The 18,579-nt window shown below is 51.3% G+C and overlaps 1 protein-coding gene across 1 annotated transcript in view; it reads right to left on the bottom strand.

Annotated features, from left to right (window-relative positions):
* Positions 1-10,557: 10,557 nt before the first annotated feature.
* The window catches only part of ABCB6 (ATP binding cassette subfamily B member 6 (Langereis blood group)), a 206,922-nt gene continuing 198,900 nt past the window's right edge, over positions 10,558-18,579 (bottom strand). The window contains exons 19-20 of the mRNA XM_029605015.1: positions 16,831-16,899; positions 10,558-12,840 (exon numbers count right to left, since the gene is read on the bottom strand). Of these exons, the coding sequence (XP_029460875.1) occupies positions 12,642-12,840; positions 16,831-16,899 (268 nt within the window). The 3' untranslated portion in view covers positions 10,558-12,641. The remainder of the gene's footprint in view (positions 12,841-16,830; positions 16,900-18,579) is intronic.

The raw sequence follows: 18,579 nt of genomic DNA, 5'->3' as shown, positions 1-18,579 counted from the left end.
CTTCTGCCCTTTTCTGGGCCCACTCCACAGCACGAAAAAGTGATCAGAGAGCCGAAAACCGTTCGTCACCTCTAAGTAGCGCAACAAAGCTCTCTTCACGTCCAACTTCTGCAACTCCTTTGCCTCTGGAGAAGAGGAGTCCACCCCCACAAAGGAAGGAAGTTCCATGGACTGGTTCACATGAAAAGAGGACACCACCTTCGGGAGAAAAGAGGGAATGGTTCTCAAGGAGACTCCCGCCTCGGAGATCCGCAAGAAAGGCTCCCTGCATGATAAGGCCTGCAGCTCGGACACCCGCCTAGCGGAAGAAACCGCCACCAGAAAAACCATCTTCAAGGTCAGATCCTTCAAGGTCACCCGTCGCCAGAGTTCAAAAGGAGCCGAACAAAGCGCCTTGAGTACCAGGTTCAACCTCCATGAAGGACAAGGGCTCCGGACCGGAGGGCGAAGGTGCTTAGCGCCCCGTAAAAAGCGAACCACATCCGGGTGAGAGGCTAGAGGCAACCCGTGCACCTTCCATCAAAAACTGCCCAGGGCCGCCACCTGCACCCGCAGCGAATTGAATGCCAAACCCTTGGCTAGGCCAGCCTGTAAGAAATCCAGAACTTCCGGAATAGACGCCTCGGCGGGCTGCACACAGTGGTCGATACACCAGGACTCAAATATTCCCCAGACTCGGACATACACCAGGGAGGTAGAAGTCTTGCGGGAACGTAAGAGCGTGGCCACTACCGCATCAGAGTTACCCCTACTCTTCAACCGGCGCCTTTCATAAGCCATGCCGCTAGACAAAAGCGATCTGCCTCGGTGAAACAGACGGGCCCCTGTCGCAGTAGCGTGGGAGACACAGGAAACCTCAGTGGACAGTCTACTGCCAGAGCCAAAAGATCCGCAAACCACGGGCGCCGGGGCCACTCCAGGGCCACGAGAATCACTTTTCTGGCGTGCTTTTCGATGCGGAGAAGGACCTTGCCCACCAACGGCCATGGAGGGAACACGTACAGTAGAATGTCCTTGGGCCAGGGGAGGACCAGGGCGTCCACCCCTTCCGCCCCCGGTTCTCGACGACGACTGAAGAACCGAGGGGCCTTGGCGTTGCGATGTGTCGCCAACAGATCCATAGCCAGCGTTGACAACCGGTCGCACAAACGATGAAAGGCGTCGTTGGAGAGTTCCCACTCCCCAGGATCCAGTTGGTGACGACGGAGGAAATCCGCTTGGACGTTGTCCACGCCGGCAATGTGAGACGCCGCTATCCGGTAAAGATGCGCCTCCGCCCAGCGGATCAAAAGTTGTGCTTCCGCCGCCACCGGACAGCTCCTGGTGCCGCCCTGACGATTGATGTATGCTACTATCGTCGCATTGTCGGAGAGCACCCTCACCGACTTGCCCTCCACCAATGGTAGGAGGGCCTGAAGCGCTAAGCGAACCGCTCTGGTCTCTAAGCGATTGATCGACCAGGAGGCTTCCTGCCTGGTCCACTGACCCTGGACAGCCGTGTCCCGACAAACCGCTCCCCAGCCAGAGAGGCTGGCATCCGTGGTCACTACGGTCCAGCAGGGAGTCTCCAGGTCCATCCCCTGACGCAAGTTGTGCGGAGAAAGCCACCACTGCAGACTGGAATGCACCGCCCCCAACAGGGGAAGGACAATGTCGTAAAGCTGCGAGCGAGGCTTCCAGCGGGACAACAAATCTGAGTGAAGAGGACGCATATGTGCAAATGCCCACGGCACGAGATCGATGGTTGAGGCCATGAAGCCCAGGACCTGCAAATAATCCCAGGCCGTAGGATGAGAGAGAGATTGGAAATCTGTCACCTGTTGCATGAGCTTCCAGACTCTTTCCTCCATCAGAAAGACCTTCCCTAAGGCAGTATCGAAACGAGCCCCCAGGAATACCAAGCTCTGAGAGGGGGTGAGATGGCTCTTCTCGTGGTTGACCACCCATCCTAAGGAGTCCAACATCCAGAGGACTCGCTCCACCGCATCCCTGCAGAGACTTTCCGACTTCGCTCGAACCAACCAATTGTCCAGGTATGGATGGACCAGAATCCCCTCCCGTCCCAATGCGGCCGCAACCACCACCATCACCTTGGTGAACACTCTGGGAGCCGTTGCCAGACCAAACGGGAGGGCGCAGAACTGAAAGTGGCGCCCCAGGACCGCAAACCGCAGGTATCTCTGATGATCCGGATGGATGGGGATGTGGAAGTACGCCTCAGACAGGTCCAGAGAAGCTAAGAACTCCCCCTTGTGCACAGACGCTATTACCGAGCAAAGCGTTTCCATCCGAAACCGGGGCACCTTCAGAGCGTGATTTACTCGCTTCAAAATCAAGGATGGGACGAAAGGACCCGTCCTTTTTTGGGACCATGAAGTAGATGGAGTAGCGCTCACGCCGCAGCTGCTCTGCGGGCACTGGAACTATGGCCCCTAGATCTTGCAGGCGTTGCAGGGTGACCTGTACCGCTCTGCGCTTCTCGCTGTACGCGCATCGCTGTATGCGCAAGGGGACACTATGTAATGGTCCTTGACTGGCCGTGTAAAATCTAAGGCGTAGCCGTGCTCTATTATGCCTAGGACCCATTGATCGGACGTCAGTTGGGCCCACGCCTCCCGGAAAAGAGACAACCGTCCCCCGATCTTTGGAACGGAAGGGTGGGCCGGCCGCACTTTATTGTGTAGCCTTGGAGCCCCCATGGGACAGGGGGGCACCGTCCCTGGCTGGGCGACGGCCCTGAAAGGACTGATTCCAAGAGGCCTGTCGGGGCGCGTTCTGGCGAAAGGACGATCCGGTGGACCGAGAAGACCGGTATCGACGATTCCCCCGAGAACGATTTCGAGGAGGAAAGGTACCTTTGCACCGGTGCCTATCCTCCGGCAACCGGTGAACCTTGTTCTCACCCAGAGACTTAATCAAATCGTCCAACTGTTGCCCGAAGAGGAGCTTCCCCTTAAATGGCAAGGAACTCAGCTGCGCTTTTGAAGAGGTATCCGCTGCCCAGTGCCTGAGTCATAGGAGCCTGCGGGCCGAAACCGCTGAGACCATCGTCCGGGCAGACGTCCTCAGAAGATCATACAGGGCGTCAGCGCCATACACAACTGCCGCTTCCAGCCAACTAGCTCGATCCACTGCCGCGCCAGATAGGTCGGACTCAGCCTGCCAATCCTGAACCCAGCGGAGACAAGCCCTTTGGGCGAAATTGGTACACATAGCTGCCCTGATTCCAAGGGCCGACACCTCAAAAATCCTCTTAAGCTGCAGCTCCAGCTTACGATCCTGCAGATCTTTCAAGGCTGTGCCCCCTGTTACCGGAATAGTGGTCCTCTTGGTGACCGCGGCCACAGCGGAATCAATCTTGGGAAGCCTGAGGAGCTCCAACGCGTCCTCCAGGAGCGGGTACAATTTTTCCATCGCTCATCCGACTTTCAAACCTAGCTCCGGATTGTCCCATTCCTTATACAATAAGTCCGTGACCGACCAGTGAAAAGGAAAAGAACGAGCTGGACCGCGGAGACCCACCATGACGGGGTCCATAGATCCCACCCTGGAATCCTCAGGGGGGACCTCAATAGCGAGCTCCTCCAGGATGACCGGTATAAGGGGCCCCAGCTCATCCCTTCGAAACAGGCGCACCACCTTGGGATCATCGCCATCCGCCGCCGGGACTGCCCCCAGCTTGGCCGGCTGAGGGTGAAGCTCAGGATCCTCTTCCTGCCTGTCGCCTGGAGTCAACGGGGGCGCTGGATCATCCTCCGATGAGTCCGATTGAGAAGACTCCGTCAGTTTGGACCGAGACCGGAGAGGACGCTTCGGTTTGGGGACATCCGCCCCCTCCGATTGTCTAGACCGTTTACGTGCCAAAGCCTCCCAGGGCAACTTAGAGCGTGACCTCCGCCCCGACTTGCGAGCCTTGAAGAACTTGCGCATCATGTCCACAAAATGGGAGGAGAACGAGGAAGAAGAACCATCAGACTCCGGATCCTCCTCATCTGAGGAAACCCCGGTTGGAGCCGGCACCATGCCCCCGCCAGGAGCAGCCGGCCTCGGGGAGAGCGGAGGAGGAGAAGACCCCTCCCCCAGCGCTGCCTTTTCCTGGTCTCGGAAGGTCCCTAATAAAGCCTCCGAACCTGCACTCAGCTGGAACGGAACCAGGTCCTTTTCCGTCTGATCGGGTCTCCGGGGCTCCCGACGCGATTTGGAGCCTTGCCCAGGCTCCTTACCAAGCAAATCCTGTGAGGAGCCCTCCCCCCCGGAGAGACAGGCCGTGCAGACCCCAGCGCGGGAAATCCGCGCGCGCACTGCCACAGGCCAAGCAGGCCGCACCGCGAAGCATATCCCTGGCCTCGATTTTGGCTCTCCCCGAAAAAAGAACTGCGACGGACAGATTTCCCAGTCAAAAAACGGGCCAGGAAAGCGGCGAAAATGGAGCGGACGCTTTTTTTTTTCTTAGCTGAAGACAAGGCTGGCTGAAGGTGAGTGAGCCGGGACCCCCAGTATCAGCCCTCGCCGCAGCAGTATCAGGGTTCCCAACCCTCTGCTCTCCAGCCTCGAATACCAGGGGGGGGGGATGGTCCCACCAGGTATTCGAGGCTGGAGAGCAGAGGGTTGGGAACCCTGGAAGGCTACTCGCAACTCTCCAATCACAGCTCTAACCAAACTTTTATTTTTTTTTAATTGAAAGGGATCCTTAAACTAAGCTTCCCTTGTAAAATCAAGCGCTAAGAGGCTAAAGTCAGACCAAATCCAACCCTAAACTCAGCACCTCTACCAGACACTAGGTTTTGCACCTCCACCATCTGCTGGAGACCGAAAAATACTGCTTGGGTACAGTATAATACTGGCAGACACTAGGTGGCAGCTCAGGGGTACAGGACAGAGTCCGCAAAGTTTTTCTCTGTCTCCACCTGCTGGAGGGGAGGCCAAACCCAGCTGTCCTGGACTGATCCGTGGTACTACAGAAACGAAAATTAGCAGGTAAGAACCAATTTTCCTTTCTTTTATCTGTTTCTGTTTGCAGTTTAAATCTTTTAACCACTCACCGTTCCTACTTTTTCTTAATAAACTTATTAGCTTGTTGGACTATCAGTGCTGGTACTGTTTAGATTTGGTCTGTGGGTGAACTTTTAGGAACTGTGTGAGCCTTGGTTGTGAGGGGTCTCAGTGTCCCTAGAAACCACCAGGGAATAGATAGCTTGCGGGCAGGGAGGTTGCCCAGAGGCAAGCAGAAGCCCAGTTGGTGGGGGGGAAGGTTGCCAGGGTAGAAGCACATGGCAGGACCAAGTGGCCACACGGTTACCCTGTATGGGTATTAGGGATGGTGCTGTGGCATTACGCGATACACTTTGCCTGTATTATTTCTGTTTATGATTTCTTTTAATTTTTTAGCATATCAGTTTGTTGCGGTTCTGGGCGCGAGCACCGCGGCCAGACCCTCGGACCTGCTCCTGTTCCCCGAGGCCTAGTTTGTGGCCTGGATGGCGGCGTCCGCTGCGAGCTCCTCCATAGATGCCCTGTGCTTAGGCGCGCACGCGCGCGCCACTTGGGCACTTTTCTAGGCCGTTTCCCGCCAGTGGTGACTCCGCCCAAATCCTGACGTCAGACGCCGCGGCCTTGATAAGCCGGCCGCGGCCATCCAGTCTTTGCCTTGCAACGGGTTTGCCTCCCGGTTTCCTGTTGCGCTGTGCCCCGGAGTGACTCGCTTTGCTTCGTCGCTCCGTTCCTGCTACAGTACCTGTTGGTTCCTGCTTGCCTGCTACAGTTCCGGCCTGGTTCCAGTACCCAAATCCTGCTACAGTTCCTGCCTGGTTCCAGTACCCGTGTCCTGCTACAGTTCCTGCCTGGTTCCAGTACCCGAATCTTGCTACACTTCCTGCCTGGTTCCAGTACCCGAATCCTGCTACAGTTCCTGCCTGGTTCCAGTACCCGAATCCTGCTACACTTCCTGCCTGGTTCCAGTACCCGAATCCTGCTACAGTTCCGGCCTGGTTCCAGTACCCGTATCCTGCTACAGTTCCTGCCTGGTTCCAGTACCCGAATCCTGCTACAGTTCCTGCCTGGTTCCAGTACCCGAGTCCTGCTACAGTTCCTGCCTGGTTCCAGTACCCGAATCCTGCTACAGTTCCTGCCTGGTTCCAGTACCCGAGTCTTGCTACAGTACCTGCCTGGTTCCAGTACCCGAATCCTGCTACAGTACCTGCCTGGTTCCAGTACCCGAATCCTGCTACAGTTCCTGCCTGGTTCCAGTACCCGAATCCTGCTACAGTACCTGCCTGGTTCCAGTACCCGAATCTTGCTACACTTCCTGCCTGGTTCCAGTACCCGAATCCTGCTACAGTACCTGCCTGGTTCCAGTACCCGAATCTTGCTACACTTCCTGCCTGGTTCCAGTACCCGAATCCTGCTACAGTTCCTGCCTGGTTCCAGTACCCGAATCCTGCTACACTTCCTGCCTGGTTCCAGTACCCAAATCTTGCTACAGTACCTGCCTGGTTCCAGTACCCGAATCCTGCTACAGTTCCTGCCTGGTTCCAGTACCCGAATCGTGCTACACTTCCTGCCTGGTTCCAGTACCCGAATCCTGCTACAGTACCTGCCTGGTTCCAGTACCCGAATCGTGCTACAGTTCCTGCCTGGTTCCAGTATCCGAGCCTTGCTACAGTACCTGCCTGGTTCCAGTACCCGTATCCTGCTACAGTTCCTGCCTGGTTCCAGTATCCGAGCCTTGCTACAGTTCCTGCCTGGTTCCAGTACCCGTATCCTGCTACAGTTCCTGCCTGGTTCCAGTACCCGAATCCTGCTACACTTCCTGCCTGGTTCCAGTACCCGAATCTTGCTACACTTCCTGCCTGGTTCCAGTACCCGAATCCTGCTACAGTTCCTGCCTGGTTCCAGTACCCGAGTCCTGCTACAGTACCTGCCTGGTTCCAGTACCCGAATCTTGCTACACTTCCTGCCTGGTTCCAGTACCCGAATCCTGCTACAGTTCCTGCCTGGTTCCAGTACCCGAATCCTGCTACACTTCCTGCCTGGTTCCAGTACCCGAATCCTGCTACAGTTCCGGCCTGGTTCCAGTACCCGTATCCTGCTACAGTTCCTGCCTGGTTCCAGTACCCGAATCCTGCTACAGTTCCTGCCTGGTTCCAGTACCCGAATCCTGCTACAGTTCCTGCCTGGTTCCAGTACCCGAATCCTGCTACAGTTCCTGCCTGGTTCCAGTACCCGAGTCTTGCTACAGTACCTGCCTGGTTCCAGTACCCGAATCCTGCTACAGTACCTGCCTGGTTCCAGTACCCGTATCCTGCTACAGTTCCTGCCTGGTTCCAGTATCCGAGCCTTGCTACAGTACCTGCCTGGTTCCAGTATCCGAGCCTTGCTACAGTTCCTGCCTGGTTCCAGTACCCGTATCCTGCTACAGTTCCTGCCTGGTTCCAGTACCCGAATCCTGCTACACTTCCTGCCTGGTTCCAGTACCCGAATCTTGCTACACTTCCTGCCTGGTTCCAGTACCCGAATCCTGCTACAGTTCCTGCCTGGTTCCAGTACCCGAGTCCTGCTACAGTACCTGCCTGGTTCCAGTACCCGAATCTTGCTACACTTCCTGCCTGGTTCCAGTACCCGAATCCTGCTACAGTTCCTGCCTGGTTCCAGTACCCGAATCCTGCTACACTTCCTGCCTGGTTCCAGTACCCGAATCCTGCTACAGTTCCGGCCTGGTTCCAGTACCCGTATCCTGCTACAGTTCCTGCCTGGTTCCAGTACCCGAATCCTGCTACAGTTCCTGCCTGGTTCCAGTACCCGAGTCCTGCTACAGTTCCTGCCTGGTTCCAGTACCCGAATCCTGCTACAGTTCCTGCCTGGTTCCAGTACCCGAGTCTTGCTACAGTACCTGCCTGGTTCCAGTACCCGAATCCTGCTACAGTACCTGCCTGGTTCCAGTACCCGTATCCTGCTACAGTTCCTGCCTGGTTCCAGTATCCGAGCCTTGCTACAGTACCTGCCTGGTTCCAGTACCCGTATCCTGCTACAGTTCCTGCCTGGTTCCAGTATCCGAGCCTTGCTACAGTTCCTGCCTGGTTCCAGAACCTGAACCCACTTACAGTATTGCTATTTCCTTAGTCTGGTTCCAGTTACCTGTCCTGATCCACAACTCGTCTAAGTCCCAGCGGCTGGGCCCCTACGGGCTCCTCCCGGGGGGGGCTTCGGCTTCCAAGGGTGAAGCCACCTAAGTCCCAGCGGTTGGGCTCCTACAGGCTCCTCCCGGGGGAGCACCAGCTTCCAGGGTGAAGAGCATCTACGTCCCGCCTGAACATCTGCCTCTCGGCCTGCTATTCATTAGAGACATTGACCATCTTTCCAAGTCTCCAGCAGGTCGGCCCAAGGGTCCACTAAACAGAGACTCCCATAACATCAGTTAACAAAAAACAAAACAAAGGGGAATAAGAGTTTAAACAGTTTATAACCTTGTATTAGCATAAGAAAACCACACACACCATCTCAACATTCCACGCTATCAAAAAATAGTGTCTATATCCTGAAAAAAATGTAGAATGGAAACTCGGTGGTTAGGGTAGGGGCCTATGCAATAAAGGTTAGTGTGCACAGTAAGAGGCGTTTGTGCTGTTAAAAACTGCACACAATGTAATAAAGTCCTACTGTCTGATGCCAACAGCAGATCCATGTACAAGCAGCACCTATCTGCATGTAAATGAGGGCATGTCATATGCAAATGAGACTTTAGTAGGCTCAAGGTAAACACTGCAGTATGCACCCCTCCAGCTGCTATTTACCGTGCCATGGCTAAGGCCTAAACTTTAATATCTGCCTCAAAGCAGGTGTTAAACATTTGGCGTGCACATAGCAGCTGAAAATCCCTCATGCCTACCAGCCCACAGTGAAAGAACCTGTTAAGCATGAGAGACGGTGTTCACCCCAATACCTCCCCTCCCCCCAAAATCAAATTTGCCCTTATCTCCTCCTCCCAAGAAAGTCTAACCCCTCACACATCAGAACACCCCCTCTCTCCCCAAGAAACCACAATTCCCTATACGTACCTGCAACCTAGCCTTGAGCGCATATTTGCATGCATCCAGGTGGCATTGGTGTGCACAAAGGAGGCCGCCTAGAGCCGAAGCTCAGGAGAGCTAGGCGCCAGGGACGAACAGGTCCAAGGGCCTTGCTGTCCCGATAGCAATTCAGTCCTCACTCTCTCTCCGTTTGTGTCAGCGCTGTTTAGATGCTCAAAGCGATTTGACCACCACAGCTTTTGCTCACGTTGGAACATCCCGTTGGCCTATGGTGTCTCTGGAGGGGGAGGAGAGGCAATGGTTGGTTCTCCTCCCTTGTTCCCAAGGGCAGAAGCTTTCCCGAGAGAGGTTGGAGAGCGCAAGGTTGGGCCTGTGGACTCTGGGGTATAGATTCATCCTCCTCCTCCTAGGTGGGATGTTTCCAGGGCCCGCAGACCTTTCTACAGGGGCACCCAGCGAAGGTGAAGCAACCTACTATGTACGGATCATGTGCTCGGGCCTCAGGCAAATGCTGCAGGGAGGCTGACCCTGGTAATGCTCAAGGGGGTGTGGATCATGGGACATCGAGGGAGTCCAATGGGGAATTGGCTTTCTCACTTCCAGAAGAGGGAGAAATTGCATGTGATTGAGAGCCGCTTTGGATTCTGCTCAGATTTTTCTTTTTTCCACAGAGATGTCTTGCTGAGTTTGTTGGCTCTGATCCTGAACACGCTCGGCGTGGCCCGAGTCTGTTGGCTCTGACCCAGAACATGCTTAGTGTAGTCAGAGGTCAATTTTAAGTTAAACATCCTGTTTCTTTTTGCCCCCTATATCCAAGTCAAGAGATTTTGGATTTAAAGAAGGTAAATGCAGCTCTCAAGGTTCCCGTTTTCCCCATGGAAACTGAGGTCCATCACAGCGGCGATACACAAGGCAGAGTTCTTGGCATTTCTCACCTTGACAGAGGCGTATCTGCACATAGCCACCAGAGAATCCTGAGGTTCAAGGTCCCATTTTCGGTTTCGAGCCCTTCCCGTCAGCTGGCAAAGGCCCCGTGTAACTTCACCAAGGTGAGGGTGGTGGGGGCAGCTGCACTGCAAAAGGAGGGGGTGTTGGTGCATCCATATCTGGATGATTGGCTTATTCATGCGAAATCAAATGACCTCTGTTGACAATCAGTACAAAGGCACCGATGCACTTGAAGTCTCTAGGATAGGTGGTGAACCTAGCAACGAGCCATTTAGTCCTCTTACAAACTCTGGAGTATCTGGGAGCTCAGTTCAACATACTGGCAGAGAGAGTGTTTTTCATGGAGAGAGACTGCTGAAATTGCAGAGTCAGATTAGGCTTTGCTAGAGATTTCGGTTCCCAGGGTCTGGGACTATATACAGGTCTGGGTTCTATGGCATTGACCAGTGGTCCCCAAACCTGTCCTGGAGGGCCACCAGCCAGTCGGGTTTTTGGGATATCCACAATGAATATGCATGAGAGAAAATTTGCATGTTATGGAGGCAGTGCATGCAAATTTTCTCTCATGCATATTCATTGAGGATATCCCAAAAACCCGACTGGCTGGTGGCCCTCCAGGACAGGTTTGGGGACCACTGGCATTGACACTGGAATTAATGCATTGGGTGTTCCCACATATGGAGCCTCTGCAGGGGGCTCTTCTCCCGCTGGAATCTGTTATTGGAAAAGTTTCATCTTCCTCGTCTGTTAGAGGGGGAAGTCTTTTGTGGTGTTTGCTCGCACCAATCTTGAGCGTGGTGCGGAATTGGAGAGTCTGAAGTGGATAAGAGTCATCACCGATGTAAGCCTCTCTGGATGGAGGGCGGTGTGGCAAGATCAGCTGGAGTAGGGCCAGTAGTCGAAACAGGAGGTCTCATGGCCTATCAATCAATTAGAGATGAGAGCGGTGCATTTTGTGCTGCTTGCCTGTCTGCCAAGGTTATGTGGTCTTCCAGTGTGGATCCTATCAGACAATGCGACGACGTTGACCTACATAAACCATCAAGGTGGATCCAAGAATCAGGCAGCGGCTCGAGAGGCCCAGGAGTTGATTCTCTGGGCAGAACAGCACTTGGAGCAGCTGGCAGTGTCTCACATCGCTGGAGTGAACTACATTCAGGTAGATTTTATCAGTCGGAGAAAGTTAGATCCCAGGGAATGGGAGTTGTTGGAGGCAGCGATGTGTCTCATTCACGGAAGATGGAGATATCTCGACCAAACAGAACATCAAGGTGTCGTGGTTTTACGGCCACTGAACAGAACATATTACAAAGGAATCAGAGCTCTGGTGCTGCTGTGGATTCGAGGGATTCTTCTTTGTCTTCTCTCCCTAGGCCTCTGATGGACAAGGGATTACGGCGGATGGAGAAACATCCAGGCAACGTGATCCTGGTAGTTTCAAAGTGGCCATATCAACCATGCTTTCCAGATCTGATCAACGTGGCCATAGACGGGCCCCTGAGGTTGACATCGGTCAACTGTTTTCCACCAGGGCCCAATATTTTTTGGTCAGGCTTCTGTCTCGCGGCTTCACTTCTAAGAGGAGACAACTGAGATGGCGGGGATAGTCCAAAGCAGTTATTTCTACATCCTTGACATATGTGCGAATTTGGAGGATCTTAGAATCCTGGTCTGCTGTTGATGGAGTGCAGCCTTAGTCTGTTCAGGCTACGGTGTCGCATATTTCGGCTTTTCTACAGAAAGGTTCTGGTCAACCCCAAATCTCCCTCTTAAAAGCCATGCCCTCCCCCTTCGACTTCTGCTATATAGACAGGACCCCCCCTCCCATTCATCTGAATGGCTTTTTACAATTCTGAAGGGTCCCTGTCCCAGTCCTCACCAGCAGCAGGGCCATGATAGCCTCCGCCTGATACCACAATCATGTGCCAGTGGAGAAGTGCTGCCTAGGGGTGTCACTCAGGGTGAGGACTAGGATGGGGACCCTCTAGAATGGTAAAAAGCTGGAAGGGAGGCATAACCCAGCAGTCTGGGCTGATCCAGGTACGTACAGGGAAAGCCATTTTGGAGGAGGGGAATGGTTGAGGAATGTGTGTACATGTGTGGTGTTGCCTTGAAGGGGGAGAGGAACTGCATGGGTCTGTGGTGTGGTGTTTGACCTTCTGTGCGTAAAAGGGGATGGGGAAGAATAAGCTTGATGGAGGGTTTAGGCTGAGGGAACAATCTCCCAGGGTAGCTGGCCCTTTCACGTGGAAGGGAGGGGGTGAGATTCCATGTTCATACCGTACACACGCCAGTGCTGGTGATGTTTACCATGCACACAGTAACATTTCTTTACAGAGCCCGCTAAATGGCACTTTAGCATCTGTATTAAAATTTTACTGAGGTGCATGTTAAAAAAAAAAACCAATTGTAGAGCACATTTTACTACACAGGCCCCTTGTAGTTATGTAACCACAAGCCCCAGGCAGAGAGAGGTTACAACTTTTGTCTCTTTCTCTTCTACTGTATAAAATTTCATAAAAGCAACTCCTTTCCTATGTTCTCCCAGAACACGACATCTGGAAGGAGCAGGCGAACAGTGCATCACAAATCCTGTAGTGTTCACCTCCTGGGAACAGAACCAGAAGATGGTGCAGAGTGTTTTGGTTGGGGAGTAGGGAGGGTCAGTCAATGTCCCTTCTTGGTGGGAGACCCTGAGCCAGGAGCGACAGTCTCTCTGTGTCCTTTCCTTGCTGCGGGCTGCAGTTTCTCAGTGCTCCGGTCTTTGGTCTCTGTGTCAGAGGCAGAGTCGGATGAGTCGCTGACCTGCTGCTGCTTCTGCCACATGCCTGCATACACGCCACCCTTTGCAAGGAGCTCCTCGTGCCTAGGAGAGAGAGCAAGTAAGAGAAATCTGGGAACAGGAAGAGAAAGGCAACACCAAACGCATAGCACACATGCCCCCACTGATGACATCTACTCTGAGCCTGCTAACCTCCCTCCACCCCATGGCCTCTCCAATACCAGGCGGGAAAGAAATAGAACTTATGGACCAGAAGAAAAAAAAATCAAGGAATGAGGTTGGAAAAGATTCTTGGGGTTTCCAGTCACATCCCAGACCCTACTGGATAATCTCTCCCTATCTTTCTGCCTCATGAACGAAATCCCGTGCCCTAAGATTAAATCCCTCTAAACACAAAGTTCTTGTTCGTTACAGTTCCACAAGGTCTCTCATCATTGATTCTGCCTCCTCTCATTGTCCAGGCATGGCACTCACCCCTTCATCAGGACATTACCACCTTCTGCCCTTCTTCGTTCACGAAGTCCTGGTTCATTTTTCTCATGCCTGAGCTACTGCACTTCTCTTCTGTGTGACTCATCCCCCTGTTCATTCTATCACCTCCAAAACTCTGCTGCTCACCTCCTCTGCTCTTCAGACACTGCCCTTGATGCTTTCCCATTATTAGCTTCTTGTTACATACAGCACAACACATGTAACACAGGGGATGACAGCAGATAAGAACCACACTGCCCGAGCTAAGAAGATCTCCCAGCTGTACAAGCTTGGCCATCTGCAGAATATCACTTTGTATCCAAGTCAGTTTTTGTCTTCATAAGAACATAAGAACTTGCCATGCTGGGTCAGACCAAGGGTCCATCAAGCCCAGCATCGTGTTTCCAACAGTGGCCAATCCAGGCCATAAGAACCTGGCAATTACTCAAACACTAAGAAGATCCCATGTTACTGATGCAATTAATAGCAGTGGCTATTCCCTAAGTACATTTGATTAATAGCAGTTAATGGACTTCTCCTCCAAGTACTTATCCAAACCTTTTTTGAACCCAGCTACACTAACTGCACTAACCACATCCTCTGGCAACAAATTCTAGAGCTTTATTGTGTGTTGTGTGAAAAATAATTTTCTAAGATTAGTCTTAAATGTGCTACTTGCTAACTTCATGGAGTGCCCCCTAGTCCTTCTATTATTCGAAAGTGAAAATAACCGATTCACATCTACTTGTTCAAGACCTCTCATGATCTTAAACACCTCTATCATATCCCCCCCTTCCCCTCAGCCGTCTCCTCTCCAAGCTGAAGAACCCTAATCTCTTCAGCCTTTCCTCATAGGGGAGCTGTTCCATCCCCTTTATCATTTTGGTTGCCCTTCTCTGTACCTTCTCAATCGCAACTATATCTTTTTTGAGATGTGGCAACCAGAATTGTACACAGTACTCAAGGTGCGGTCTCGCCATAGAGCGATATAGAGGCATTATGACATTTTCTGTTTTATCAACCATTCCCTTCCTAATAATTCCTAACATTGACTGCTGCAGCACACTGAGCCGATGATTTTAAAGTATTATCCACTATGATGCCTAGATCTTTTTCCTGGGTGGTAGCTCCTATTATGGAACCTAACATCGTGTAACTACAGCAAGGGTTATTTTTCCCTATGTGCAACACCTTGCACTTGTCCACATTAAATTTCATCTGCTATTTGGATGCCCAATCTTCCAGTCTTGCAAGGTCCTCCTATAATGTATCACAATCCGCTTGTGATTTAACTACTCTGAATAATTTTGTATCGTCCGCAAATTTAATAACCTCACTCGTCGTATTCCTTTCCAGATCATTTATATATATATATTGAAAAGCACAGGTCCAAGTACAGATCCCTGAGGCACTCCACTGTTTACCCTTTTCCACTGAGAAAATTGGCACTTTAATCCTACTCTCAGTTTCCTGTCTTTTAACTAGTTTGTAATCCATGAAAGGACATCGCCTCCTATCCCATGACTTTTTAGTTTTCCTAGAAGCTTCTCATGAGGGACTTTGTCGAACGCCTTCTGAACATCCAAATACCCTACATCTACCGGTTCACCTTTATCCACATGTTTATTAACCCCTTCAAAAAAATGAAGCAGATTTGTTAGGCAAGACTTCCCTTGGGTAAATCCATGTTGACTGTGTTCCATTAAACCATGTCTTTCTATATGCTCTACTATTTTGATCTTGAGAATAGTTTTCACTAATTTTCTCGGCACTGAAGTCAGGCTCACTGGTCTATAATTACCCGGATCACCCCTGGAGCCTTTTTAAAATATTGGGGTTACATTGGCCATCCTCCAGTCTTCGGGTACAAAGGATGATTTTAATGATAGGGTACAAATTTTAACTAACAGATCAGATTTTTGATTTCCTTCAGTACCCTAGGATGCATACCATCCGGTCCAGGTGATTTGATACTGTTTAGTTTATCAATCTGGCCTACTACATCTTCCAGGTTCACAGTGATTTCGTTCAGTTCGTCTGACTCATCACCCCTGAAAACCTTCTCAGGAACTGGTATCTCCCCAACATCCTCATTAGTAAACATGGAAGCAAAGAATTCATTTAGTCTTTCTGCAATGGCCTTATCTTCCCTAAGAGCCCCTTTAACCCCTCGTCATCTAATGGTCCAACCGACTTCCTCACAGGTTTGCTTCAGATATATTTTTAAAAGTTTTTATTATGAGTTTTTGCCTCTATGGCCAACTTCATTTCAAATTCTCTCTTTGCCTGTCTTATCAATGTTTTACACTTAACTTGACAATGCTTATGTTTTATCCTATTTTCATCAGATGGATTCTTCCAATTTTTGAAGGATTTTTTTTGGCTAAAATAGCCTCTTTCACCTCACCTTTTAACCATGCCGGTAATCGTTTTGCCTTCCTTCCACTTTTCTTAATGGGTAGATAAGCATAAACAAACTCTTCCATCTCACCTATAAATGAATCCATACTCTTGCTCCCCCTATGCTCTTACTCACTATGCTCATAGGCCATCACTTTGCAGATTATCCCTCCTACTAACCACTTCCCCATTTTCCAGAGTTCTCATTGATTGGACCTTCACAATTCCCTCTAAAATATAATCAAGGCTGGTAGATGTATTTCGTACCCAATTAAGGGTGCAATATGCATTTCATTTTATGCACATAAAATGTGTTTGCTCCAATAAAGATAAAAGACCCACATTGTGAGCTGTCCAAAATTTTCAAAAGGAAACTCCATGAGGTTTCAAAATCAGCCTGTAAAGTCTTCTCTCCCATCTCACTCCCTCTTTTCTCTCCCTGGTCCATCATCCTTCCTTTGCTTTGTACCGTTATTTCTCTGTTGTATGACGCCCTGGTCCACGTATGATCTTCAGAAGGAACCTGAGCTGCTGGTAGCTTCATGGATGGATGAATCGCTTTCACCCTATGGTCTTCAGCTTGGTCCTGCTGGTCAGCTAAGTACTTATGCATAACATCTGAGCATCTCTCGACCTTCTATCTCCCACGGCCTACGAATACGAAGCCCGCCTCGCTCTCAGAACTGCCTGGTGAAGGGCACGACCCTCTGCCTGCCCTGGCCTTGTACTGTGGAAGGCCAGGATTCGGAAGTGTCCAGTACTTTTTTTCAAATGGAGAACTTATGTATTTTAGGGAATAGGCACAAACCTCTGTGGTGATCACTGCTGTTGACTGGCGAGTCCTAGCACAAATTCCATCAGTTTGAGTATAGTCTATTGTCACTGGAACACCAAGACTGACCTAAAATAAGACTCGGGCATGACGGACATGTGAATGCCTGAAAGGCTGCGAATGGCTCCTATAGAGGCTCAATGTTTGAGTGAAAAATCTGAACTACAGATCCCAGGATGCCTCAGTATTTATGGAAGCACACATTACTTTGTGGTGCAATACCATTCCTTCACATGAAGGGTCTATGGCTATAACGACAAATCTGAGAAGGCCTCAGGGCTGCGGGCTTGTGAATGACACCTCAAAGAAGAGAATGCGATGTTTCAGCCCCTGTGGAGTTTAAGGTGGCCCTCTGTACTGGGGCTCCTTACCTCCCACGCTCCATGATCCGCCCCTCCTTCAGCACCAGGATCTGGTTGGCATTAATGATGGTTGAAAGTCTACAAAATAAGAATAGGACATGGTGTCATTCATTGTGCCCTAACAGAACTAGACAGAGATTTACATCTTTCCTGACTAAAACTATGGCAGACCTGACAACACACCATCACAAACTAACAATGGGAAATATACTTTTTGGTATTTTCAAAAGTTAGTTATACAAATAAAAAGACAGCACAGAATTCTCTCAACTCAGAAATCAGGTGTCAAATCATATACTCATGGATATCTAGATCAGATGGAGCACCGTCACTTTTCTTAGCTTGCACAGTCAGTGGTACTTGTGTAACACCTATGGCCCCTGGACTCTTGCGATGCCATGGCCAGTAGCCACAAAAGCATAGCCTTATCATAGGGGCCAAGCTGAGCTGGGAAGGCAGCTCAGCGGTGAGAGTGCGTTCATCTCCTTCCTTCAACGGACCATTCACCCTCTCTACGTGTGCCAATCAGGCCGGAAGGAGCAGCGGATCCTCAAGCCACATCCTCCTCCTCTGTGGCCTGGGGCCGGACCGCACTCAAGGCACAGACTGCCAGCCAGGCCCCCATGTGGCAGAGGAGGAGGATGCGGCTTAAGAGAGAGAGGAAGATGTAGGAGAAATGGGATTCACGGCACCTGATCCATACAAGCACGTGTTCTGGGTGTGATGAATATTAGTCTGGAGACGCAGAAACATTGAATGTGCAGAAATAAGAGAGGGACTGACAGGCCGCCGTGACAGCCTCTGTCGGTTGGTTTCCCCCACCCCGTCAAGCATCCTGCTACACGAGCCCACTGTGTTTGGCGTTGCTAGAAGAGAGATCAGGGTGCATCCTATGGTCATAGATTGGCTATAAGAGCCGGCTCACTACGGAAGGCGAAGAACCGTGGGGAGAGAGAGATTTCCATCAGGACCTCCCCTCCTGTCTGCTGGACCCTGCTTGCCCCTCTTCCGGTTGTTTCGTCCTGCCCCCTCATGCTGTTTTCCAACAAAAGAGCCGGCCTGCTGCGGGTGATTCTCCCTTTGAAGCACCTGGGAGGGTTGGGGAGCATTTTGTTATAAGGAGTGCTGGTTTGGAGAATGTGGATTCAGTTGTCCCCACTGCCATGATCTGCTGCCATCTCTGGTTTTCAGACCCCTGGCTACTGCAGGCTAAAGCTGATCAGGGATTGCCACCCCCCTGTGCTTGTTCAGCTCAACCTGAGGGATGGCCCACGAAGATACCCAACACTCTCAGGGAGCAGCTCCTCAAATCTTCAGCTTTTCTTCTGCTCTTATTCTAACCTAATTTTTCTTTTTATCTCAGACTGCAGGTTTGCACCTCTGCCATCTGCTGGAGACAGAGAAATACTGAGGGACTGCAGTTGGCACTCTTACTTATGTAGCAGTGCCTGAAAGGTTTTCGTTCTCTTGCCTCCATCTGCTGGTAGGGTTGCAAAACCCACTCGTCTGGACTGACCTGGGGTATGAACAGGAAGTGGGTTAAGTTGTTCCCACTGTCATGACCTGCTGCCATCGCCATCTGACTCCACAGACCAGGCTTCCCCAGTCAGGTTCTCGCTGCAGGCTCCCTGGGAAGTGGCACGATGATGGCTAGCACTTCAATACAAAATACAGCTCAGCACAGGCTTCTTACAAAGTTCTGTGCAGTTTGTTCGGAGTAACCTGTATATTCTGTGCACAAACATTTTAAATTCTGCA

Source organism: Rhinatrema bivittatum, chromosome 6, assembly GCF_901001135.1.
Source record: "Rhinatrema bivittatum chromosome 6, aRhiBiv1.1, whole genome shotgun sequence".
Classification (NCBI taxonomy): Eukaryota; Metazoa; Chordata; class Amphibia; order Gymnophiona; family Rhinatrematidae; genus Rhinatrema; species Rhinatrema bivittatum.
This window is presented reverse-complemented; position numbering and strand designations above follow the sequence as displayed.